The sequence below is a fragment of the Myiozetetes cayanensis genome, unplaced genomic scaffold, assembly GCF_022539395.1.
Source record: "Myiozetetes cayanensis isolate MyiCay16 unplaced genomic scaffold, myiCay2020 scf4, whole genome shotgun sequence".
Classification (NCBI taxonomy): Eukaryota; Metazoa; Chordata; class Aves; order Passeriformes; family Tyrannidae; genus Myiozetetes; species Myiozetetes cayanensis.
In genome coordinates this window covers 29,314,870-29,341,632 of record NW_026087631.1, presented here as the reverse complement: position 1 = coordinate 29,341,632, position 26,763 = coordinate 29,314,870, and the positions used below count along the sequence as shown (strand labels likewise).

At 40.1% G+C, this 26,763-nt stretch overlaps 1 protein-coding gene across 3 annotated transcripts in view; it reads left to right on the top strand.

Moving 5' to 3' along the window:
- MCC (MCC regulator of WNT signaling pathway) overlaps positions 1-26,763 on the top strand; it is a 193,743-nt gene that overhangs the window by 140,020 nt on the left and 26,960 nt on the right. For all 3 annotated transcript variants that reach the window (XM_050328372.1, XM_050328373.1, XM_050328374.1), the window contains 7 exons: positions 2,403-2,609; positions 16,685-16,831; positions 17,134-17,223; positions 17,906-18,054; positions 19,763-19,903; positions 21,097-21,197; positions 23,333-23,516. In XM_050328372.1, coding sequence (XP_050184329.1) covers positions 2,403-2,609; positions 16,685-16,831; positions 17,134-17,223; positions 17,906-18,054; positions 19,763-19,903; positions 21,097-21,197; positions 23,333-23,516 — 1,019 coding nt within the window. The remainder of the gene's footprint in view (positions 1-2,402; positions 2,610-16,684; positions 16,832-17,133; positions 17,224-17,905; positions 18,055-19,762; positions 19,904-21,096; positions 21,198-23,332; positions 23,517-26,763) is intronic.

The window sequence follows — 26,763 nt, the reverse complement described above, 5'->3', positions numbered from 1 at the left end:
AAAAGGATACTTATCATTGCAAAATGAAGGAGCACAGAAGGAAGCAGCGTGGTCCCTTGGTTTTGTTTAGGATTATAGGGCAGCCCCTAGTATGACTCTCAGACCCTGATGCTGTCAGTGCCTGAACTTTGCACTTGCGTGGGCATGTGGTAGCACTGGAGCTGTGAAAAACAGCACCAGTTTCTCTGTCTGGAGATACCTCTGTGGTGTTAAACCACTGCTGCTGCTTCCTCGTGGCAATCCTTTCTCTTTTGGTGTTGCTACAGGGTTATCACCCCCAGTAGTGCTCTGAGGAGGAGAAGAGGCTTGGAAAAGGGAGGGGTTGGAAAAACAGCAGCGCTCAGGAGCATGGGGAATAAGGAGGTAGCAGCAGAACTTTGTGTTAAAGGTGTGAAAACACAGCAGGGAAAATTCAAAAGGGGTGTAGGGGGATGAAGGGACAGGAGAAGACAGCAACAAAGAGGCACTGTAAAATAAATCGAAAGAGATCTCTCCTGCCATTGCAGAGCTTTTACTTCATGTTGTAAGATTAACTGCCCTGTGCTTATTCAGAACTTAAACTTCATTGTCATACTGTGTTGAAATAATTTACGTTGTCATAATTTGAGACCTATAGGTCCAAGTGAAGCTAATGTAAGGGAGAGCTGCAGCCTCTTTCATCTTAGATTTTGCAAGGCACTGCTCTTTTAGAAAAGTAATTTCAACTTAATACCAAATGTGTAAGTAGAATTGTGGTGTAGATGCTCTGTCAATAAAGTTTTATAATTATGACTCTAAATGTATTTCAGTTTTATAGAAGAGAGACATGAAATATGATTTAAAAGGATAAACTGAGCTTGACTGTTAAAGTTTTGTCGCTGCTTCCTCTAGAGGCATTTCAAACTAGTTGTTAAAAGTATGTTTTTGCTTTTATATGAGTGTCTTTTCCTTCTCAGTAAGGAGTCTTGCTGTAGCCAAGATTTATTCTTTAAGGTTATTGCTTGATAAGCATAAGTAACCAACTTGTCATTTTAATGGACAAATAATAAGATTTGATACCTCAAAGTCAAGACATTGCTGAAAACGCTGGGAAGATTTCTTGAAGAAATAAAAAAAGGGGGAATTGTGTTTCTAACTTGGTTTGTCATTTTCATCTGTACTCTAGTTGGTTCTTTTAGTCCCTCCTGATTTAAGGAAATAAACAAGACAGTAATTTTTGTTATATTTAAAATCCTAAAACATACTGAATTGGAAGGGATCAATTAGAATATAGAAGTTAAGTACTTTTGAATAAAACAACTAAATAGACTATTTTTTAACCTTGGTGCATGAGTTATCTTCCATATTATACATAAAAGTATATAGGCTTTAACCATAGCTTGGTTTTGGATTATCCAATGAAATGAAACTTTCTGCATTGCTAGTTACATCATATATTCCTTTTATTTTCCATATTTCTTCCCATGATTTTAATGCATACTGTTTTCAGAGAGATTCAAAAGCTTATATGTGACATTTGGAGTGTTTCTGCCATTTGAACACAGGCACGCCATACACTGTGTACTAAATTCAGAACTGCATGTTGTTCCCTGACACATTGAGTGTTAAGCTGTGTTTCAGTATGTTGAATGACCAGTCTGACAGTAAGTTTAGCCATGGCAGTATTCTTTTGCTGGTGATGGGCAAATGTAGTTTAGTTTCACCCACTGGAAGTTACTGAATGTCCCCAGTACTGATTGGTACCTACAAGGCACTGAGCAACAAGGTGGGTCGGGAAGTGGTGAATGGCACTGTATGTCCAATAGAAACCTAGCACTTTTGCAGGCACTAGAAAGGCTGTAACATCTTCTGGTATAATGGAAGCCTAGCCAAGGCCAGAGATCTTTTTTTTGTATTGCTGTCACATCAAGGAAAGAACAAACTCAGGGACATGGGAAAGAAGAGTCCTCTTTTTATCCCCTCCCACTCTTTTCTTTGCCCTTTTGTGATGTTGATCTAGAACTGAGAAAGGCCCCATGTAATGCACATTCACATGCTGCTACTTTCTGCCTGTTACTTAGCAGGGAAACAGTAAGTACAGGACTCTCCCGTGACAAGAAATCATTAATTTGTTATGAAGTGTTCCATGATGAAACTACTGGGATTGCTGTCATTCACATTTGACATATATTTTATTTGCATATATCTGTCTGCTTCAGTGTTTGTCAGTACAAAATATTTTAATAAAATAGTCAAAGAAAATAATAATTTTGTTTTATATTGATTAGCAAACAAAAGAAGCAAACTAATGATGTTGTGGGGCTGCACGTGTACATATAAGAATATAGAGTTACATCCTGTTACACACTTCTGTCCTGTGTACCCATTAGTCCTGCTCACTTATCTTTGCTTCTTTCTTGTTTTTGATGACTTTATTTTTGCAGACTGTAGAAGAGATTGAGGGTGTACTGGGACGTGACCTTTACCCAAATCTGTCAGAGGAGAGGTCTCGATGGGAGAAGGAGCTCGCTGGCCTTCGAGAAGAGAATGAAAGCCTCACGGCCATGCTGTGCAGCAAAGAGGAGGAGCTCAACAGGACCAAGGCCACCATGAATGCTGTCCGTGAAGAGAGGGACAGGCTGCGCAGAAGGGTAAGGCTGCTGCAGAGATGAAGGCTTCTTGTTCCTCCGAGTCTGTGTGATTATGTCACCAGAACAAGCCTCTCTTTAATCTCACTTCCTCTACTGGCTGTAGGGCTTTTTGTTTTTAAAGCTGGGTTGTACAAATGACAAAACTGGGACAAAACTGAACATATTTGGAAAAGAGTGTGTGATAAACAGCCAGTGTGTACAAAAACCTGATGTCAGAAAACGTCTGTTAACAGAAAACCTGATATTCATCTTCAAGGAAGCATATGTAACTTGGCTATAGAGAAAGCAGATGTTCATTTAGTGAATTTTCCTGTGAGGCTTTTTTTTCCCCTGTAAACAACAAATATTTCTTTGGTTTTGATGGGAATTCAATTTGTGATTAGGAAAAAGAAAAAGAGCAGGACTCCTGTCAGTGGGTAATAATTCTCATACTGAACAATGAGTAGTCCCAGCCATGTCCTGCTTCCCTGTCTACATTTTATGATGATGTAAGGTCAGAGAAAGGCCGTGTGCTTTGTGTGGATTCCAAAGCAAAAAAAAAACCAACCAAATAAACAAAAAACCCCCCCAAAAAACAAAGATGAAAGGTCCAAGAAAATGTGACATCAATCTCTGTTACTTTTAAAATTTGTTAACTTTGTTAAATCTGCAGTTTAGGCTAGATATGAAGTACTTTTTTTTTTAAAACAGGCAGTTTCAAGTTTGTGTTCAATCTGAACGACAGTTCAGACCACTGTAACTTGGTGAAATAATTACAAGTGTTGTTCTTTACCTGTTAGCAGCAGACCTTTTTGCTGTTCTAAAACATTGTTCTGCAGTGACTGTATAATTTTATTATAGATCTGCATTGTGTGAGATTTCCAATCTTTAGATATCAAGCCACAAATAACCTTTTCAAAACTCTCTAGCCTCTCCCAACACTAAAAAAGGTATGTGTGATGAGGCAAAAATAGTAATCTCCTATCGTATAAAACAAAACCATTTCAACTTTTCCTTTGTAATTTTTTTTTTTTTATTATACACCATAACTTGTTTTCAGTCCTTAACTTTTTGGACTGTTTTTATAGTGACACTTATTTTAAGCAGTAGCAGTACTACCCCTTGAGCTACAGCAGTAGCATTTATACACTGGGTGAATTATTGCCAAATTGAGGGGGTGGACATGACAACACAAGTGGGCAGAGAATAAAAGTATATCCTTGTGAAGTTTGCTTACACAAATGCAGACATTGATACTACAGAATATACAGATCAATTTTGGGATATCAAACAAGAAAAAAATAGGTGGCCTTGAGCTTACAAAAAGAAATTTGTAGAAATACGGAATTCAAGTTAAGGTGCTTGAAAGGTTGGTAACAAGAATTTCTGCTGACAGCCAAAAGCTCCTCAGTTCATAAAAAGAAAAGGGGACAGAGTTGACATTTGTAGCCTCAGGGATCAGCGTGGCTGAGCCATTGACACATGGTGGCAAATTCAGTCCTATGATTTACCAGAGAAGTTTTTTCAGTAGAGGTGGGAAAGGCTGTATAAAGAGTGGTGAGATCTGATCTGGAATGTTTTATGTAGTTCTTATCTCTTATGCATGAAAAGGCACAGTTTAAATTGCCAAAAAAAGATGGTGAAGATGGTGAGAGAAATGGGCAGTGTACTTGGAGAAGGGACTTAAAAGAGATTGTCCTGTTCAGCTTGGCAAAACAAAATCTTAATTTGGTTTCTTTTAACAAGTTCTGGAGAAGGCAACTAAGTATGGGAGGAATGGCTCTCCAAACTTATGGACGAAACTGGAGCAAGAACAGATTAATACAAACCACTTGTGGCTATATTAGCCCAGAAACTGGACTATGAGGTGTCTAAGAGAAAAGAGGATTGTGGTTCTGAAGAAACAGTAACAAGTAAGGCTACTGATTACTTTCAGAATGGAGCCTCAAAATATTAAAGTTATGTTTGTATAATGAAACGTATGGCTATTCAGGGATACCTATCAAAACCAGGATAGTTACTTCAGGATTGTATCCAAAGTAAAGGGAGAAAAGAGCTAGACTTAGCATGTCTGCACAAATCTGTTACATTTTGACCCTGCAGAGGATAAGTCATGAACTGTTCAGTAGAGACTGTGAACTATCTTTGGTGTAGCAAGCCAATTTAAATGTTCATTCTTCTTTAATTAAGGAAATTCTTCTTGGACAGATTGGATAGATGTCCTACCCGGTAGATGAGGCAGTAATGTTGGATTACCACAGAGCCTTAATATTTGGGCACAGGTGGCAGGGTTGTGTGTGGGTTTTTTCAGTTGTTTTCATTTAGTTTGCAACTACTGAAATATGGTATTTAATATCATTCTGAATGTGCAGAACCACTGCTTTATTGCCCCCACCAGAGAATTTTGCTCATGGCATATGACCCTGTCTGCACACTACGTAAATGTTGCACTGGAAACCATATTTGCATTTTTAATGTAGATTTTTGTCCATAGTGGCAACAAAATAAATGTTTTCTTTGACCTATTAAATATTTTCTGTATGCTACCTGAACTCAAGAATCGCTTCAGATTATTTCCCTGGAGAGGGGAAAAGGAGATCCAGCTAAAATTTAGTTATTGTTCTTCTCAAATTAAATTGGGTGAAGTGAACAAGCTTGAAGTTGACCAGATCAATAGGTCTGTTCCCTCAGACCAATGCCTGTAATCAAGCAGAGTGCTTTCAATACGGTTTTCTCAGGCTTGTTGGAGATTTAATTTAATTAGGTATTTACTGCCCTCAGTTAACAGATTGAGCTGCTCTCTGGAACAGTGGCTAAGAAACAACATACATTTGGAGTTTGTTTCACATGGGTCATTAGTAAATGAGGTAATTGCATATTTCTGTAGGTTGTCTGCAGTGTAGCAGCTAATTTCATAATGCAGAGGTTTATTTTACCTCTGTATTATATTGCTACATTAAAAATAAAAGCTGTTTAGGTCTGGGCCAGTCAATGCCCTAGAAATTGCTTACACACAGCTGATCATAATCCTGAATCCAGTAATACAGATAAGGTACTGGGGAACTTCTGTACCAGTTCATGGGATTAATATTATTATTACATGAGAATAAGGTTATAATCAGGTCAGCACTATTTTCAACTGCTTTATGGAGTAACAGGCTTAAATAGTAGAAGAGAAAGTAATATTTGTGTTTCTATACAAAAACCCTTTTATCCATCTGGGCATTCAGCACTGATACAGCATATAAACTCCATCATGCCTGCAAAGTAAGAATTGTGGGTTTTTTAATTACTGCCCATGAAAGTTGCCGGATAAGTAGTACCTCAGCACAGTCCTAAGCAGCTGGTTGGCATAAGAGGCAGTGGGTGTGGGAACCGTTCAGGCTTCCCTGAGGCTGTTCTGAAGAACTAAGTCTGAAGTCAGAGCAATTCCAACTCTGGAAGTCTGTTAAGACTATTCTCTGCATAAGTCATATGTCAACTTATTCAGTTAATCAAATGCTTTTAGTTGTGAGAGTTGTTCTATAGCTCTAAACTCAACTGAATTCACCAAACTGACCAGAACAAAACCAGACTTCATAAACTATCTTCAACTAAGAGCTTAATGAAAACATAATCTGTAGAAGAGTAGAAAAGAGGCATTTTTTGTGTGATCCCTCCAGCTGCCCACATTGCTTGTGCTCCAGAAAACTTCATTTTAGCATGAGGGCTCTCCCAAAATATGCGGGTTTTATGAGCAGTTGAAACCTACCCATACCACAGCAGGAGTCAAATCCTCGGGCTTACAGGCATTCTTGAGCCCACACTGTTCTCGGATGACAAAAAGCTGGCACAAGCTGTTGGACTGTCCTTGTTTTGTTATCATTCCTGTTGGGATCAGAAGGTATTGTTCCAGAGTGCTAGAGAACACTGATATTTTATGGGCCTTTAGAGATTATTATCTGCTTTCATATCTTTAAGTGCTCCTGGAACTGTTCTGTCTCCTTGTCTCTTGGTGAGCACCAGAAACTTGAGGTAGCAGCCAAAAGCTGTTTCCATTCTCTGCCTCCTTTAGTTGCTTGGTATTTGCTTATGCAGCACTATCTCCACCTAGGTGTTAATGAAGTAGAGCTTTCTCCTGTTTGCAAGCTTGTATGCAAATGTTCAGTGTTTAATCTGAAATTAAATGAGAGAATACCTGAGATATGCTTTCTGCCCTCACCTGTGTTTGTTTCTGATGTGTGCTAGCCTGGATCAGAATGTGTGAGTTGTGCTCAGAGCTTTTAGGGAATTCACCCTTCGTCTCCCGTGTCACATCTTACCACATCCTTGGTTTTTATTTCCTTTATAGAGTTGCAGCACCCAGATCTTTCTGCATGAGGGACTGTTGGTTTGAAAAGCAGAGGAGTGCTTCTGTGTGTATAAGTAGCATTCCTGTTCTCCTGCAGCTTGTTGTGTCTGTGTCACTCACTCCCTTTCTCCATTTCTCAAAATAATTGTTCAAACAGCAGATTGATCTTCAGATCTGCCAGAGGGGTAGTGCCACTAGTGACAGTTAAGTTCTTATACATTTCTTGAAAGCAGACATCTCTGCAGAGGACACGGATTCTGCAAGTGCGTCCTTTCAGCTGATGACTGCAGGTCTAAGCTCATCCAGCTCCACAGAGTTCCTTGAGGAGGTGGCCCTTATAAATACCAGGAAAGACTTCTATACCATACTCAGTCAACCACAAGAGACAATCTGCCGGAACTTAGACCTTGCTTGTTCTGGTGCTCATGATATAAGAGAGACTGAAAATTAGCTGGCTGAAAATAATCACCACTAGGCCTAAATGAAAGATTGCTGCTCAGGCTTGACTCTTCCTCAGAACCAATTAAGGTGAGTGAGGGGTGGGTCAGGCTCGTTAGCAAGTGCTGGGGGAGGCTATATAAGAACCTCCAGGAGAACTACTCGGCCATTGCTGCTCAGGCTTGACTCTTCCTCAGAACCAATTAAGGTGAGTGAGGGGGTGGGTCAGGCTCGTTAGCAAGTGCTGGGGGAGGCTATATAAGAACCTCCAGGAGAACTACTCGGCCATTGCTGCTCAGGCTTGACTCTTCCTCAGAACCAATTAAGGTGAGTGAGGGGTGGGTCAGGCTCGTTAGCAAGTGCTGGGGGAGGCTATATAAGAACCTCCAGGAGAACTACTCGGCCATTTGCTGCTCAGGCTTGACTCTTCCTCAGAACCAATTAAGAGTGAGTGAGGGTGGGTCAGGCTCGTTAGCAAGTGCTGGGGAGGCTATATAAGAACCTCCAGGAGCGTGAGCGGTTCGCCCACGCACTCCACACAGAAGTAGACTAACAGGGTGTGGCACAACAATTTCAAGGCATTTCAGCCTGCAGGGCACAACCAGCTCCCTTTTCTTGTAGGTGAGTGTGCTTTTTAAAGCTAACAATGGTTTCCAGAAAACAAAACTGTTACTGCTGTTAATACTAGGAGGTGTTTGCTCAGACACCCTCGAAGAAGGATGCAGCCACCCAGGTCTCTGGGTGTGCTGAGTGTCTGAGCCTGGCATTGGTACCGGAGGATGGTGTAGGAGGTAGCTGTGTACGATGCGAGCAGGTGAGTGATTTGCTGTGCCTTGTAGCAGAACTTAAGGAAGAGGTAGAGAGATTAAGGTGCATTAGGAGAGTGAAAAGGAAATTGACTGGTGGAGTCAAACCCTTTTAAACCCTAAGGAAGTCCAACAGGAGATGGCAAAGCCCTGCCTCTCCTGCCATAAGACAGATGGAGCAGACCAAAATGATGGGGGGGAATGGAAACAGGTCCCTAATGGGAGAGGTAGAAGAATTCTTTCTAGACCCCCATCACCCCTCAGGGTGCCCTTGAAGAATAGATACGAGACTCTGGACCCAGACAGTCAGGTAGAGGACAGCCAAGATGATCCTCTAGAGAGCCTCCTTGTTCGGCCCTGTCCAAAAGACGGATTACAACCACAGGTATAAAAAAAAGAAGGGTAATTGTAGTCGGTGACTCCCTTTGAGGGGAACTGAGGGCCCTATATGTCGCCCAGACCCATCCCAGAGAGAAGTATGCTGCCTTCCTGGGGCCAGGTGAGGGATATTAGTAGGAGACTTCCTGAGTTAATTCAGCCCTCAGACTATTATCCTCTGGTGATAGTCCAGGCTGGCAGTGAGGACATTAATCGACGAAGTGCCAAGATAATTAAAAAAGACTTTAAAGCACTGGGTCGGTCAGTTCAGGGGACAGGAGCACAGGTGATATTTGCTCTCAGTTCCTGTACCATCTGGGATGGATGAGGAGTTAAATAAAGAGAGGAGTAAAAAGCCCAACTCCTCAACAGATGGCTAAAGAATTGGTGCCACCATCAAAATTTTGGTTTCTTTGACCATGGAGCAAACCCATGGTACCTTAGTCTCTAAAATCAGATGGGATTCATCTTTCTAGGAAGAATAAGAGGACTGTAGCCCATAAGTTAGCGAGGCTGATTAGGAGGGCTTTAAACTAGGTTTGAAGGGGGAAGGGGTTGAAACCGGCTCTCCAGTGATCAGCCTAAGGATGGAAAGCCTGAGTTAAGAATTAAATCAACAGCCCACCTGAAGTGCATGTACACTAATGCACGCAGCATGGGCAACAAACAAGAGGAGCTGGAAGCCATCGTGCAGCAGGAAGGCTATGATGTAGTCGCCATCACAGAAACATGGTGGGATGACTCGCATGTCTGGAGTGCTGCTATGGAAGGCTATAAGCTCTTCAGGAAGAACAGGCAGGGGAGGAGAGGTGGAGGGGTGGCTTTATATGTTAGAGACTCTCTGGACCCTGTTGAACTTGAGGTCAGCAACGATAAGGTTGAGTGCCTGTGGACCAGAATCAGGGGGAAGACCAACAAGACTGACATCATCATGGGTGTCTGTTACAGACCGCCCTACCAGGATGATGAAGAGGATGAATTATTCTACAAGCAGCTGGCGGATGTCTCAAAATTGTCAGCCCTTGTCCTTGTAGGTGACTTTAACCTGCCAGATATCTGCTGGGAGCTCAATACTGCAGAGAAGAGACAGTCTAAGAATTTCCTGGAGTGTATAGAGGACAATTTCCTTCATCAACTGGTAAATGAACCTACCAGGGGTAAGGCCCCGCTAGACCTGCTGTTTACAAACAGAGAGGAGCTGGTGGGAGATATAGTGGTTGAAGGCCGCCTAGGAAATAGTGATCATGAAATAATAGAATTTTCAATACTCAGAGATTCAAGGAGAAACAACAATAAAACCTCTACGCTGGACTTCCGGAGAGCAGATTTTGACCTATTGAGAAGTCTAGTCCAGAGCATACCCTGGGAAACAACCCTTGAAAACAAGGGAGTCCAGGAGGGATGGATGTGCTTCAAACAGGAAGTTTTGAGTGCACAGGAACAGGCCATACCGGTGTGCCGAAAGGCAAGCCAGTGGGGAAGACAACCAGCCTGGTTAAACAGGGAGATTCTGAAGCAAATCAGGGATAAAAAGAGAGTTTATCGACTATGGAAGAGAGGGCTTGCTACTTACGAAGAATTCAGGAAGACAGCTAGATCATGCAGAAAGAAAATCAGGGATACAAAAGCTGCAATTTGAAGTTAAATTGGCCACTTCTGTTAGGGATAACAAAAAGTCCTTCTATAAATACATTAATAACAAAAGGAGGGGCAAAGAAAACCTCCATTCTTTGATGGACTCGGAGGGAAACATAGTTAATAGAGATGAGGAGAAGGCTGAGGTACTTAACACCTACTTTGCCTCAGTTTTTACCAATAAGACAGGTGGCCCTCAAGGCAACTGGCCTCTGGAGCTGGTAGACAGAGAGAGGAAACCAAATAGCCCCCCTGTATTCCAGGAGGAAATAGTTAGTGACTTACTGAGCCACCTGGATCCTCACAAGTCTATGGGACCAGATGGGATCCATCCTAGGGTGATGAGGGAGCTGGCAGAAGAGCTTGCCAAGCCGCTCTCCATTATCTTCCAACAGTCCTGGCTCACTGGGGAGGTCCCACATGATTGGAAGTTGGCAAATATCACCCCAATCCATAAAAAGGCTGCAAGGCTGACCCTGGTAACTACAGGCCTGTCAGCCTGACCTCGGTGCCTGGCAGAGTTATGGAACAGATCATCCTGAGTGCAATCACACAGCAGCTACAGGATGGACAAGGGATCAGACCCAGCCAGCACGGGTTTAGGAGAGGCAGATCCTGTTTGACCAACCTGATCTCCTTTTATGATCAGGTGACTCACCTGGTAGATGAGGGGAAGGCTGTGGATGTGTCTATCTGGACTTCAGCAAAGCCTTTGACACTGTCTCCCATAATATACTCCTGGAAAAGCTGGCAGCCCATGGCTTGGACAGGGGCACTCTGTGCTGGGTTAAGAACTGGCTGGAGGGCCGGGCCCAGAGAGTGCTGGTGAACGGGGCTGCATCCAGCTGGCAGCCGGTCACCAGTGGTGTCCCCCAGGGGTCAGTGCTGGGCCCAGTCCTGTTTAACATCTTTATCGATGATCTAGATGAGGGGATTGAGTCCATCATCAGCAAATTTGCTGATGACACCAAGTTGGGAGGGAGTGTCAACCTACCAGAAGGCAGGAGGGCTCTGCAGAGGGACCTGGACAGACTGGAGAGATGGGCTGACTCCAACGGGATGAAGTTCAACAAGGCCAAGTGCCGGGTCCTGCACTTTGGCCACAACAACCCCTGCAGCGCTACAGGCTGGGGACAGAGTGGCTGGAGAGCAGCCAGGTGGAAAGGGACCTGGGGGTGCTGGATTGACAGGAAGCTGAACATGAGCCAGCAGTGTGCCCAGGTGGCCAAGAAGGCCAATGGCATCCTGGCCTGCATGAAGAACAGTGTGGCCAGCAGGAGCAGGGAAGTGATCCTTCCCCTGTACTCTGCGTTGGTGAGGCCGCACCTTGAGTATTGTGTTCAGCTCTGGGCCCCTCAGTTCAGGAAGGATATTGAGGTGCTGGAGCGGGTCCAGAGAAGAGCAACCAGGCTGGTGAAGGGACTTGAGCACAAGTCCTATGAGGAGAGGCTGAGGGAGCTGGGGTTGTTTAGTCTAGAGAAGAGAAGGCTTAGAGGTGACCTCATCACTCTCTTCAACTACCTGAAGGGAAGTTATAGCCAGGTGGGGGTTGGTCTCTTCTCCCAGGCAACCAACAACAGGACAAGGGGACATGGGCTCAAGCTCTGCCAGGGGAAGTTTAGGTTAGATGTTAGGAAGAAATTCTTTACAGAGAGGGTGATCAGGCATTGGAACGGCCTGCCCAGAGAGGTGGTGGATTCACCATCCCTGGAAGTTTTTAAAAAGAGATTGGACATGGCCCTTAGTGCCATGATATAGTAATTAGAGTTGGATCAGGGGTTGGACTTGATGATCTTGGAGGTCTTTTCCAACCCAATCTGTTCTATGATTCTATGATTCTATGATTAGGGGTGCTTTTGGCTGGGAAGGGCCATCACCACTCACAACAGCTTGAATTGTTACACTGATGTTTTGTTTGACATCTTTCCCTCCACGGATTTTCAGTATGCGTGAGTAATTTAGAAAGTGGGGAGAGGTTCATGTCCTGTAGTTTGTTGTACTTCGTCTTTCTCCTCCATATAACAGGGAAAAAAAATGAAGTAGTATTAAAATGCTGGGGGGGAATAGTGCTATTACTTGAAGGGTTCAAAGATCCTGCATGATGAAAGAGGTCACAAGTAGGGTAGAAGGAAAAGAATCACAGGCATGTCATTTGAAACTGGCTTAGAAACAAAAGGAGCAGGTGTCCTTTGAATGTGGAAATCAGTGACAAAAGCAGGCAGTTTGTAGCTCTGGTTTTTTATTTAGGATATGTTAATCAATCATGTAGTTGTGAGTATGCATGTGTAAAATACAAAGACTGAAAACATGTTCTTAGATTCATGATTACAGATAATGACAATATTTCACTGAAGTATTTTTCTATAACCATGATGCATTTCTGCAAATATGTCTGTGATGCCTGTTAATAACTTATGAAGTCTTTCATAAATCCAGCATTGCTGGAATGTGTCAGCCCCTTTTCTTGTTTACCCTTGCTGTCCTTTTATTTAGTTCTTAAGGTATGCACAAGAATTATGCTTAATTTTCCCCTATTTTCTACTCCAGTTCTCATCATTCAAAGGGAAAAAAAAGTTAAAAACACAACTAAGCAATTGGTTCAGTGCTAAACATCAAATATTGATAAATAAAATTTCCAGTTACTTACATCTTCATAATAACTTGAGAACATCTGTTTGCACCTGACTTCTCTTGGTTGCTAGGCTGTCCTTTGGTCTGAAGTATAATGACTCTGTTGCCTTGTGTCTCAATTAATGCCCCTGCTCCTACTCTTTCTAAGTTTCCAGGACTTCTTTACTTCTGTAATTCCTTGGACTTGCTCCAGCTGTTTAGAAGATATTTGCCTTTTCCATTTTTTAATTCTGAATTTCACAGATGTTTCCATGGATTTCTCCTTTTCCTCTCCATTCTCTACTCCTTTTTTTTCTTTGATCATATAATTAGATCTGTCTGTCTGTCACTTTCCATCTCAATTTAGAGCTTTGAGAGTCAATGGCAATTTCCATACTTTAAACTAATATAATGCAAGGACTCCAGAAATTTTTCTTTAAATCCTTCCTTGTTATTCCTCCCTGACTCACAAATCCACACTTTTCCTGTCTTTCAGAGGAACTTCTTTGGGTTTGTTTCTATACTTGTCTTTACCCATTGGATTTTGCTAATTTTGCCATCTATTTCATGTAAGATATTCCCTTTTCTCATTTTCAAGTGTTCATTATGCTCGTGTGCAGTACTGCAGGTACCTTCATTCTACTAATTAGCATAATCTTCAGAATAATTACTATCATATTGGTAATGACACTAAAGAGTGTTAGAAGTATGGAGTATGGAGGATCAGACAATTTTTAATCATGCTTTTAAAACTAGTATTTTCATAACTCATGTGTTCACCAATCCAGTGAAGAGATTGGCTCTTCTGAACTCTGGGGTTTTTTGGTGTTTGTTTGTTTTTTTTTTAATCCTGTTCTTTGGTATTTTTTTATTTTTCCTTTAGAATTGCTATGAGTGTGGAAAAGTACTTTCTAAGGAGATGCTGCATCTATTTACAGGGGAGGTTCTAGTGACCAGAAATAGTTATTTAAGGTGTCTCTGGGCAGTGTGGTGGGTGGGCAATACAATCATGAGACTCTGGCTTGGTGAATGTGTGAATTCTGAGATTCGTGATTTCACAGGTCAATCTTGCCTTGTTATTCCGCTCAGAATTTCTATCCAGTACTTAGCATTGCTAAAGTTAGTGCAGTTATTTATAGCAATCAATTCAGCATGTAATTTCAGAAATAGGGGCCTGAATAAACACGTCAAGAAGTATAGATGAGCAGGCAGCTTCTTTAAGCTGTGGTTGCTTCTATGATACGATATTGAAGCAGCGAGTTGCATAGATGAATGACTGTGCTGTGCTCTGAGTTCTCTTTTAGAAATGCTTTCCTGAGAAATCTTTGCATGTTGCCTTAGCTGTGTTCATTTTTCTTCCTGTTATTACTGTTTTACAGATGCTTAAGAATAACTGGCTTTGTAATGATGGCCAATAGTTGCTGCTCACTAATAAAACGTAGACTAAAGGAAATCTATCTGCATTAAATTTTTGTACAATACTGTCTTTACACAAGTTAGTTTTAAAGTTCAGAGTCTATGAACACAACATTTAAACAACTTCAACACACTCTTTCCTGATTGCACTTTAATTTAGAATGTTATTTACTTTTGGACTGAAATTGTTCAGGACTAGCTTCTGGGCATAGGTGAATATTGTAGCAATTTTTAAATCAGATATTGAGATAAGAATCTGATTTTACAAAGAATACATCTGTAGTGGTCTTTCTTTTTTTTTTTGGCTTATAAACAGTGCTGTAGCTTAAGCACTTGTGGAATTTAGTTTGGAACAGCCTGGGTTAAAAGAAATAGTTATAAATAGTAATTTCAATTTAATGAAGTTTTGGGGTTGCTTTTTCTATTTTTTTTCCCCCAGTGTTAATGCCACAGTACAAATCCTATCTGCACTGACATTCCATATCTGCAAGCAAAAATGTGCATGCATGGTTTATTTCAGCTTTATGCATATCAGCAGGCTGAAATGATTGGTTTGCATCAGTAGAACACTTCTGTCCTTAAGGTTTGCATTAGTGCAGCTGTACCCACGTTGAAATTATATATGTCTGTGTGAACAAAGGAGGCCTCAGCTGCAAATATGTAGAAGACACCTGCTATAAATATGCACTTTATACACTGCTCAGTTATATTCATGATATAACTGCAGCTAAGATTTATAATTCTGGGTCAAGCACCCATATCCATTTTTCAGCAAGTTACTTTAAACACTGGGGATTTGTTCTTAGGTTTTGTGTACTTCATTTGTTTGCATTCATATTGTTCAAGGTGTAGCACTCCTCCAAAACTGAATAGGGAACTTATGAGTGAAGTTAGGCTTTGTGTGCTCGTGCTTTTGTTCTTGCCACCTACAGCTTTTTATTAGCAGCATACAGTTCTTGCATTGTTAGGTAAAACACACAGGTTTTTTTCTTTTTCTTATTTTTTTTTAATTTGCAAATACCTAGAGTTTCTTTTGACAGTAAGTACTCAGGCAGTCTAACCTTCAGTTTGCATACAACAGAGGGAGAGAGGCAGGGATACTCTTGAGGGAGTAGAAGCAGAGGGTAGGGGATTGTAGGAGGTATGAGATACTGGTTTGGTGACTCGAGAGTGTTCCAACTTTAACTCTTTCCTCACTGCAGTAGGTTGTAGAGATCTGTTTATGTTGTGCAGAGAATACACAACTGCTGATGCTTCAAGCAGAGTTGAAGCATGTGCACCATGTGCACTTACAGCTGAAGAAAGCCCAAGCTTTAAGGGCACTTTCATATTTTTTGAGGGATTTTTGCTTCCTTAATAATTTCTTTGTATAAATGTATTGTATTTAGTATAAAATTCCACCTTGTTTTACACAGTAGGAATCAAAGTTGCATTTCATTCTATGTCCAGGGGGATACATCAAATGGTCTGAACTTTTATTTTATTTGTTTAACGTTGAAATTTCACCAGTTCTGTTTTGCAGAGGAACTGTTCCATCAAAATCAGCACAGAAACCTGCATATTGAAGGAAAACTCTGTTTTCAGGGGAATTTCCTCTTCAGATAGTTTCCTGCCCCTTCTTTCATCTCACGCTCTGTTTTTGAGATTTGTGGGAAAAATGAGCTCTGTCACTTTACTTTGTGGCATAATTGTTGTGTTAAGCAGACCATTTATTCTTTGTCTGTTAAGAATTATTCCAATGTAAACACTATAATCTTTAGCTCAGCTATAGTTTGGCTCCTGCAGACATTTCTTTTTTTTTTTTCCCCAACCTTCCAGTACTGAAAATCTTTTGACATCAGTTCTGCAAGTATCTGATGTGTTCTGAGGACCATGCAATGTTTGCAGTGTGTGTTTACAAAGAGCTTCTGCAGGCTGTTGGTTGGGTACTTTGCTGGGGTTCTTTTGTACATTATTCATTATATGGTAGCTTTACTTAACTGTACTTTTTAAAGCGTGATTAATGTTTGAATGTCTTTAACCTTTAAATATGACAAGGTCGTCCTCTGATTTATTGATGTCAAGAGGGGTTTTTTCAACTGGAGTTTTCCATTACCAGCAGGATTGTCATTGGATTTGTTTAGGCATCATTATCTTAGGCTGGAGCATTAGTTTTGCCCCAGAGAGAATAATTTCTATACATACAGTACAGCTGTACTGAAGGGGTTATATAAAACAAGCTGAAACTTTGAATAACTGCTTTACAGTATTATATTTGCGTATTTCCACATTGCAAATAGTTTTAAAAAACTGAAAACAATAGAATTTTAAAATAACATCCACTCATCTGCTCCTCACATGAAAACTTCACAACCACCACGGTACAAAAATATAACTTCTTTGCTGAAGTCAGGAGCAATTAAACTTGGTTACACAATGAGAAAAATCTTCAAACTATTTAAAACATATACGTGGGAGAATAAGAATGCTGAGTTTTTCTGTAGGTTCGGGAGCTGCAGACACGTTTGCAGAGTGTGCAGGCAACGGGCCCGTCCAGCCCCAGCCGTCTCACTTCTGCCAATCGACCCATCAACCCCAGCACGGGAGAGCTGAGCACCAGCAGCAGCAGCAATGACATTCCCATTGCCAAGGTGAGCTCTTGTGTGTTTCAGTAATCCTTCTCATTATCTGGGGAAAGCAGGCCTCGTTTTACTCTGTGCAGGATTAACTGGGAGGTGTCTAGAATGCCCACAAGGTTTTCTAAGCCGGTCCGTGAACTTGAACTCTGGGAAGGAATTAAGTGTTAATGATTGTAGTTCTCTCAGTTACACCACAGGGTTGATTTTATAGTAGTTTACTTCAGTTTTACAAGTGTTGCTAGAGCACAGATGTGTTTTGTGTAAACTTCATGAACTTTATTGCCATGTAACCCATGCAACATTCTGACTTACAGATTGCTGAAAGAGTGAAGCTGTCGAAAACAAGATCAGAGTCTTCATCATCTGACAGACCTGTCTTAGGATCAGAAATCAGCAGCATAGGGGTAAGGACTAATAATTATGTGCATTCATGATACCTTCTGAAGATGACCTGTGTTCCAATAAAAGCAGCATTGCTTTCTTAATAAATTAATATATGGACTAACTGAAAATACTTTAAAAGTTATTTAGAACTATTTCAACAATATTTCAACAAAGAATATTTCACCCAGTATTAAGATCTCATTTTCTCATAACTGGTGTCTAGAAATTGTTCTCTGAGAGATTTCAAGAGGAAAATTTTGGAGTAATTTCCTCCAAAATATTTTTCAAGATGACTCTCCAGTTGCATTTCACAACTTTCAATATTGAACTGGGTTCTGCTTTGAAATGCCAATGTAAATCAATAACGCTGCTGTTGCTGTGTGTTAATATTTGATTTACTGAAGAACTTGACTCTAGCCTTTTGTTAAGCTTTCAAGAACATAAATAACTTGCATAGCAGGCTTTTTAAATGTATGATGAAATAGTGGCCTTCACCTTTGGTTAGTAGAATTTTAAAACAAAATGGCTTCTAAAAGTGGAATCTTGTAAATATTCTATTCAATGTAAAATTCATAACAAAACCTGAATAATGAATGCCTTGAAGAGAGCGCATGTGAGCAAATGCAGTTCTCAATGCAGAGTGCTTTTGGGAGAAATCCAGTGGTTATCTATTCACAATAATCTATTAACTGCCCTGTGCAGGTGTCTAGTACTGTGGCTGAACATTTGGCACATTCCCTCCAAGACTGCTCAAACATCCAGGAAATCTTCCAGACTCTCTATTCACATGGATCTGCTATCTCTGAAAGTAAAATTCGAGAGTTTGAAGTGGAGACAGAGAGATTAAATAGGTAAGGTGGAAAGTTAGGTAATGCTCACATGTGTTGCCTTCTCTTAGCTTTGTTAAAGTTACTACATTTTTATCCTTTTTGAACATTTCTTAGTTCAATCCAGGCTCAACAGTGGCAGTTGCAGATAAACGTAGAATGTAGGTGCTGAAGAGAAAATTGAAACATATGCAAAGGATTCTTTCCATGAGTAGGACAGTTTGGTTGTTTGTTATTAGATCAGCACAGCACCTTCACCTGTGACAGTTTGTACTGTAGAGTGTCCTTCTCTGTGGGTAACCAAATAGTCATGGCATCTTTTTTTCATAAGATTCATCATTGATAGACATAGGGATTCCCATAACATAGTTTCCATCATTCTGGAATTAGCGTGCTTTGTTTTGTCCTGAAGAAACAGAATACTTGCATTAACTGTATCCATAAATGTATTCGTGTGGTGGTGTGGCATATATACCAGTAAATAGATTTCTGTCTGCAGAAGAATGATTGCAGCTTTCTGGTTTTCTTAAAATATTGCTAGTGTTATCATTCAATATGCTCTATCAAAACCAGTGCTTCATGTCTTTTTTTGGCACATAAAAGTCAAAACTGTGGATCAGAAACTTGAGAATCGTGTCTCAGCGTGTTTCAGTCCAAGTTCTTGCTTCCCCACAGATAGCTCAAATTTAGTCTGATCAGTACAATATCTCTTTTATTTATAGCTCATGTTTTTGTAGTGTTGCAAAATGTGATCTTTGTTTCCTTCTTATTTTTTTCTCTTTCTGTACACTGCACGATTGTGCTTTGACAGCATGTATACTTACAGAAGGTGTCAAAAGAAGATACAGAAAGTGAAGCATCTGAGAATCAGGACTTTATTCTGATCACTGAATAAAGGGTATACTAGCCATTCTCATTCTTCTTTATTAGGAAGACAGTGGTTTTAGAGTCCAGGATGGCACTGATTTCTTCATTTTTTGAAATTTTTTGCCTGTTTTTGGCATATGTCCACCTTTTACATTTAGGCACAGTACAGATGTGTAGTGCAGTTATCAGCACAGAGAATAAACAGTAATTATATTCTGAAGCTTCATTTTCATGTTCAGAGTTAACCTTATTGAGAAGAGTATTACTATGTAGCTTTTGTTCGACTGTTGCCAGAACATTTGGAGATTACATTGCCTCACTGAAACCTCATTCATGGTTTGGAAGTTCCCTTTCTAATCACAACCAAACCATGACTTCAGGTGGTTATTCTGGATTTTCCAGAGAAAGGAGGCATTTATGCAACTGTGTGATCCCTATACACCTCCCCAATTGCACTAGTGAATATGCCACTTGAAACAAGAAGCAAATGTGGCAGCAGGAAGTGAGGACTTGAGGCAGAAGAATTGAGCAAAAGGTTAATATGAAACTGTCCTATGCAGTCTTTTACCCTAACAAAATAGGGTATAACTTTCTGCTTGCTGCTGTTGCACAGGGTTGTGATTATGCTTTATGGGAAGGTGAGAAGAAGAAGAGGCTGTACTAAGAGAAATTTCTGTCCTCTTGGCTCTTGATAAAGGGATACAGAACTGATAGAGTTTGCCATCTTCCTTTAAAAAAAAAAAAAAAAAAAGGAAATCTGTATACCAAATGATTTTTGTTGTTTTAAATTATGGTTGTTCCAGAATTTTCAGAGCAATGACTGCAAGTTAAGCTTGACGGTTGCAAATTACTTCTTTTTCTACAGCCGTATTGAACACTTGAAATCCCAGAATGACTTACTGACAATAACACTGGAAGAGTGCAAGAGCAATGCTGAGAGGATGAGCATGCTTGTTGGGAAGTACGAGTCCAATGCCACGGCCCTCAGGCTGGCATTGCAGTACAGGTATGTGCCTACACAGAGGGTATCTCAGAAAAAGAGGGAGCCAAGGCGAAACTTAACAGAAGCTTTTGAGAGTGAAGTTGTTAGTGTGCCATAGTAATACTGTCTTTGTTTCTTCCTGAAAAAAAGTCCCTTTGGTTAAACTACTTGTCAGACTACTGAACTGAAGTTACTGATACACTGTATTTCAAGTCTAGTTCTCCAGCATCTAAAACAAATATACAGATTTGTCTCTTCATTTTTAAATACTGAATTAACATTTGAATTAGGGATTGTGTGTAGGCTCAGACTATCTCTGCTGAATATGGTCTTAAGATACAGGTTCTCTGTATTAGGCACCTTTCACCAAACCAGTGGGCCAAACTGTGTTGTGGGCCAAAGTATTGTACTTCACATAATTCAGAATGACTTTGTATTGCATCAGTTGGAATTGTTGATTAATTAAATGCTTAGTATTTGGTAATAAGTATCTAAATTTGCTTCAAACTGTATGTAAAAGGTGGTGTCATTTAACACCTTCAGTTACAACTAATTTGAAACAAGCAGTTCTTGTCCTAAGACAAATTGTGTGCCTTTGAAAAAATGTGTTTTCTTACCATCTGCCTTGAGCAAATTACAAGGAGATGTAAATTGGAAGTGGGTGTACTAGTATATGTTTTTTAACAAAAACTATTAGAATGCAACATGAATGAGTGACTGACTCACAACTGTAGTTGGAAACTGTTTTGTTGTAAGAAAGAAAAATCTTACAGCCAGGACAGATCAAGAAGTATTTTTCATTTATCTTCTTTACTTCTTACTACAGTCTGTGTACTGCAATTATTTTGTAAAGTATAGAATACTGTATTTTGTATAATTTCTCAAAGGGATCCTGTTGATCACCATTTGTATTGGTGTTTCAAACACGCTTCTAGAACTTCCTTCACATCAGGTCATTCTCTTCCCTTTTATCTTGTTACAGTACTTGAGGTCAACTGGCACTGTCAAAAGGAAGGAGAGAATGTTGAATGGCTGTGATAGAAGATATATGTATTATGTTATCTAATATCCCTGCTGTAGGACAAGTAATAGGGAATCATACATTCTTCTTTTGTTGTTGTTGTTGTTGCTGTTGCTCTTGCGAGTATTCTTCCCCTCTAAATTACAGGTGATATTTTGTGTTATTTTTGTTTTCTGTGATTTGTTTTCTCTTTCAGTGAACAGTGCATAGAGGCATATGAACTGCTGTTGGCACTGGCAGAAAGTGAGCAGAGTCTCATTCTTGGGCAGTTCAGAGCTGCAGGTGTTGGTTCTGTTGGTAAGATATCAATGAATCACTTTATTTAAATTTTTTTTTTGCATTTCAGTTAGCGTTACAGTTGGTTGCAATGATGACTCATCTCATGACCCATTACTTAAGAATGCTCTCTGTTTTTTTCTTGTTTTTAACTAATTAAATTATTTTACACCCTCCAAAAACAAGGGGAAAGGAAAAGAGAGCAATTTAAATTCACCAGCGGATGTTATCACAAGGGGATGCCTAGCAGGGGTGAGTCTGCTACAGGCATGCAACTGTACAGAATGGAATAATTAAACAATACTTGTGACCATACGTGGCTTAGGGCCACACAGCTGTGGTAACTGCAAGTGCCGATTATGTTTGAACCAGTAAGACTGACCCCCAAGAAACTGAGTATGGTTCATGAAAAAATAGGATTAAGACAATACCATGGTAGCAGTGAGTAATTACAAATAAAAAATAAAAAAGCTATAATTTTTCACCCCCCCCCCCAATTTTACCCTTGCTCTGAAATTTTTAAATGTTCTATCTTCTGTTTTACTCTGCTGCCAGGGATATTGGCCCATATGTTCTGGATTTCTCTTATTTTGTGGTTAGTTAATCTTGTGGCTAAGTGTTGTTTTTTAATATGCTGCTTGCTAAGAAATGGAACAAGCCACAATCATAGGTACAGTACAGTTCAGAAGTGTGTGGAGCTTGACATTGCTGTTGGCTGCACTTTTCTGATAGAAAGACGTGTTTACATGATGAAAATTAAATCTGAATGTCATAGTCCCATTCCTTCCATTGATAGGAGAAAGCAGCCACAACAATCTTAAAGCAGTTATAGTGGTTTTGAGTCTAGGCCTTCCTTGGTGGCCAGGTTGTAACCAAGGAACCAAGGCCATGTTCCCAGTATTCCATATGATTTTTACGTAAGCAAGAGTATAAATAAGAAGACAGAGGAAGCTCATCTGACATGCATTTTATGAAAGACTGTAGTTTAGTTTTTGTGTAGGTGTATGTCTACAGCTCTTAATTATGGTATTACCAGTTACAGCCCTGAGAAAGAAACAGTGCAAATTTCCCATTACATAACACAGCTTGGAGGAAGTTGTGTATGGTTTTTGTACCTTTACTTCACCATGAAATTTGATTAACACACCTAGATAAAATAACAGATTTTTGGTTTGAAGATCAGTCAACATCTGTGGAGTGGAAAATTCATGGGAGTTGCATCGCTTAGATCTGAGCATATCCAACTGCTCTTAACATTCACCCTTCCTTTCTTCCTCATTAATGTTCTTTCCAGTGCAGGCACTTCACTTAGCAAGTGTGAAGTATGGATGAACATATGGACAAACAAGGATGAAATGAAAATCTGACATAGAGCGAAGTGGTTTTTTTTTTTTTTAATCTCTAACATATTTGGATTCTGTTTGGTAAAATATGAATATATTGTAGCTTTAATTTATAAATATGTTTGTAAATTTTCTGTGTCATACTTTAATGACTTGACTGCAGCTGGAGGACTGTAGGAGTAGTGACAGTGGTGGTTTCAGTCCTACTTCTACTAAAGGGATGTCTTACCAGCTGCACAGATGGAAATTATAACAAATTAGTAAACACCAGTGCTAGTTTTCTTTTGGCTTAATATGCATGGCTGTAAACACTGAAAGGCTGCTTTTAGGCAGTAAGACCATTCTTCCAGCTGGCAAGGTAACCTGTACGAAGGTATTCTGACAAACCATTAGGCTTGAGGTCAAGGTGCTTTTGAGAAGAAGCCCTGGAAATAACCACACTGTGGAACAGCACTGGACTGATTGGAGTGAGAGTTACCATTTAGCCTGAGGCTTTTTCAGTGTGTTAATAATTTGAGCATCTGAGCCTAATCTTAGTGCATAGTGCACACCCTTACAAACAGACAAGCTGGCTAAAATAATACATCATTTAAGACATGTACAGGGAACAGCAAATAGCTGGAGCTTGTGACTCGGACAGAGGTGCATTCCAGCTTGGTAGCCCACTTACCACAGAAGTGAATTTGGTTTTACCTCATATACTGGTAATGTATTTTCATAGTTTTTGTATAAACTGAGAGTGTGTAGAATTCTTATTTTAACTTCTATCACCTTCCCCAAAGCTCTGTAACAGACTTTTTGCTTGAAAACTAGGGGACCAGACAGGTGATGAAAACATCACACAGATGCTTAAGAGAGCTCATGACTGCAGGAAGACAGCTGAGAATGCAGCAAAAGCCTTGCTGATGAAACTAGATGGGAGCTGCGGAGGAGCCTATGCAGTCACTGGCTGCAGCGTGCAGCCCTGGGAGAGCCTCTCATCCAACAGCCACACAAGGTAACTGCAGCTCCTCTGCTCTCCTAGTCCCCAAGTGTTTGATTTCAGACCAGAAGTTATGTTGTATTGTGTTTGCTGATCTTCCTCCCTCACCTCAGTCCCTCAGTTTCTGTGCTTTGATTTGTAAGTCACCATGCCTCAGTGATCTGATTATCTTTAGACTTTGAGCAACTCCAGACAAGAAGGGTTTTGTGTAAATTTGTTGCAAGTGGATGACTCTGGACTTTGATCTTCGTCATAAAGGTCAAAACCATTATGTTTGTTTTACTTCACTGACTTTGTGGCTGTTTGATTGGAATTCAAATCAGGTACTTCTTACTCGTATCTATTGTATGCAGACAGCACGGACATACAGAGAACCAGAGACCTAAAGTATGCTTCCACTGGCATTCTGGAGTGCTCAAGAATTGTTGTTTTTAAATGTTGCAAGTTTACCCATTTTGTTTTAAACCATTTCCTCTTCCTTCTCATTACCCTTTGCCCTCCCTCCAAATTATTCCTTCGCGTGCTGTTCTTTTCACACGTGGAGTGGAACAGACAGAGTGAGTCCCTCTTGGAAACTGAATGTTGCAGTTCCTCTGAAGACCTATAAAATAATGAAACTTGGATGAGCTATTATTGCAGAAGTGTTCCGGTTCAAATATATCTGCCAGCAGCTTCATTTTAAGTTTTTGCCTGCCAGTGGTGTAATTGTACTCTGTGTGCCTGTGTATGGATACAAATTTGGCAAGCATCCTGGATAAATATAGATGAACATTTTTCCTTTTAAGCGTTATTTTGGTTTCTTAGATTCACTCTAAAACTTCATTTTAATTCAGTTTTTGAGCCAATTCTTTATTCAAATGCTGTCATTTTTTTGACACTTCAGAAGTTTATTTTAGTACTATATCATTTCCTTTTCTATCTGATGCCTCCTCCAAAGATTCTAATTTCCTGCCATATGACTAGCATGGAATAGCTAAAAAGTGAGCAAAAGGTAATCTGAGGGAACAGGGTCCTAATGTGAGGTAAATTTTAATGTTTTATTCAGAGAAGTTTTGTGGTGCACTTTCAGTCCAAGAAGGCTGTATCTTTATGTAGGATTTACTAGCCTTGGAAAGAAATTACAAAAAGCTGCTCCAAGTGCTTGACTTGCCATGTTTTCTGCCATATCTACACCTGTATGTGAATGTGGTGTATGTGGCTACATGTAGTAACACCTCTACCTAAGCTGAGCTTGTTTTCCCTTCTGTTGTTTGAAAGGGCCATTTTTGGTTGTCCATAACTACCTCGGTGTTTTTCTTCCTTATGACATATCTTGCATGTAGTCAAAGCATAATTTTTTTTTTTTTTCTTGAAAAACAGTGTAGATAGTTTCTGGTATTGACAGGAGAGAATTATGGGCAAGAAGGGGTTGTTCCTCTTCTAGTGTTTGCTCTCTTAGTCTTTCACTGCCAGTGTTTGGTAGGAATATGGTCTCTATAGTCCTTGCTTTCTTTAACATAATTTTTGGGGGTTTGAGGGGGAGGATAAGAGAGGGATATATCTGTATTTGTGTCTATGCACATTGTTCACCATGAACATTTGGTAGCCAGCTGGCACTGCGTGTATATTTACATGTCACATGTGGACTGAGGAGTTAAAGTTTCATCAGAGTATGTTTACAGTGGCATAGGATTTCAAATTTCATCACTATAAATTATGTCTTGAAATGTAAAAATGTGAGTGTAAATGTTCATGTGCACAAGAGAGACATTTTAGCTTGAGCCATTATCATTGTAGGCTATTTTTTTCTGGCATGGAGCAGGGTACTGTACTGAATAAGGTAACTCTTATTATCTGGTTTGATATATGTAGAACATAACACAGAAAAGCTTCTGTTACTCACCCAAAGGGTACACAGAAGTTAGGAATTTGTCATATGGGCACCCTGAACTCATCATCACTTATACGTTGTTGTCCCTCTTCCCTCCTGCCATACCAAATGTAATTTTGTCTTGGCCTAAACATACATGTATCAGTGATAATATTTTTGAAACTTCAGCTTCTCCAAAAAATACAAATCCTCTTTCCTTCTGTCCAGATCTCTGTCAGTAAATACTCTATCTCAAGTTTAAAGAATTGAAGATTTTGTCTTTAAATTTCCTCTCCTTGTCATTCTGGATCCTTATTGTTTCTCTCCAGGCTTTTTGGAGTTATCCTGCCTGTGACACCAGCCCTCTCAACTTATTCATGTGTGCTCTCTTGTCACTCAGCTCTCTGTTACTCCAGACAGACATCTGTTGTCACAGACCTCCAGCGCTCCGTGGTTCTTTGATGCTCGTGGTTTCCATTTCCTTTACATTTTTATTACAGTGCAATCTAAGCAGAGATAGCAAAGCAGACTGTGGATTTCTAGCTGTTTCTGGAGGCTTAATGATTTTATTTGTCTTAAAGAACTCTACCCATGTTTTTCACTCAGAGCATGGTTGGGCCCTGGAACAGACTCCCCAGGGCAGTGATCAGAGTACCAAACCTGACAGAGTTTAAGAAGTGTTTAGACAATACTATCAGGCACATGGTGTGATTCTTGGGGTTGTTGTGTGCAGGGCTAAGTGTTGGACTTTGATGATCCTTGTGGGTCTCTTCCAGCTCAGGATATTCTGTGATTCAATGAATTTCTGTAAGACTGGGGAGTTGAACAAGCTGGCATCACCAGTGAGTGCTGTGTGAACCACCATTTGGGGACCACTGTACTGAAATGAAAATATCTTTACAATACGTGATTCAAACATACTTTGAATCTGCAAAACCGATTTTTTACCATGGCTGTTTTGTTGCCAGAGTGTTGCAGGCTTTTAGTTACCGATATGTGTTTCTACCTTTTCCCTTTGAAACCAACTGAAGAAGTAGTGGGATGTTGAAAACTATCCTTTGTTGAGAATTGTGACAAATGAGTAGTTCTTCTTGTTGTTGGAAATCCTGTAGACTATGGATTTACAGTGAAATTGTTGACCCATATTGAGCTTTGAAATTTCAAATGAGATTCTGAATGTCAAATGAGTGAACACATTACTGAGAACAAACATTTGGTGAGCCACTGGTGGCAAGTGGTTAAAGACTGTAAAAGGGAGCAACTGAAATGAAAATAAATTATATGCAATGAAAGAGCATCTCAATTCATTAGACCGGCAGCAGCACTACAATAACGTTGCCAATTCAGTTTTTGAAAATAGAAATCAGTTTGCAGTGTAGTTGGAAGTCGTAATTATTTTAAATGGACAGAAGA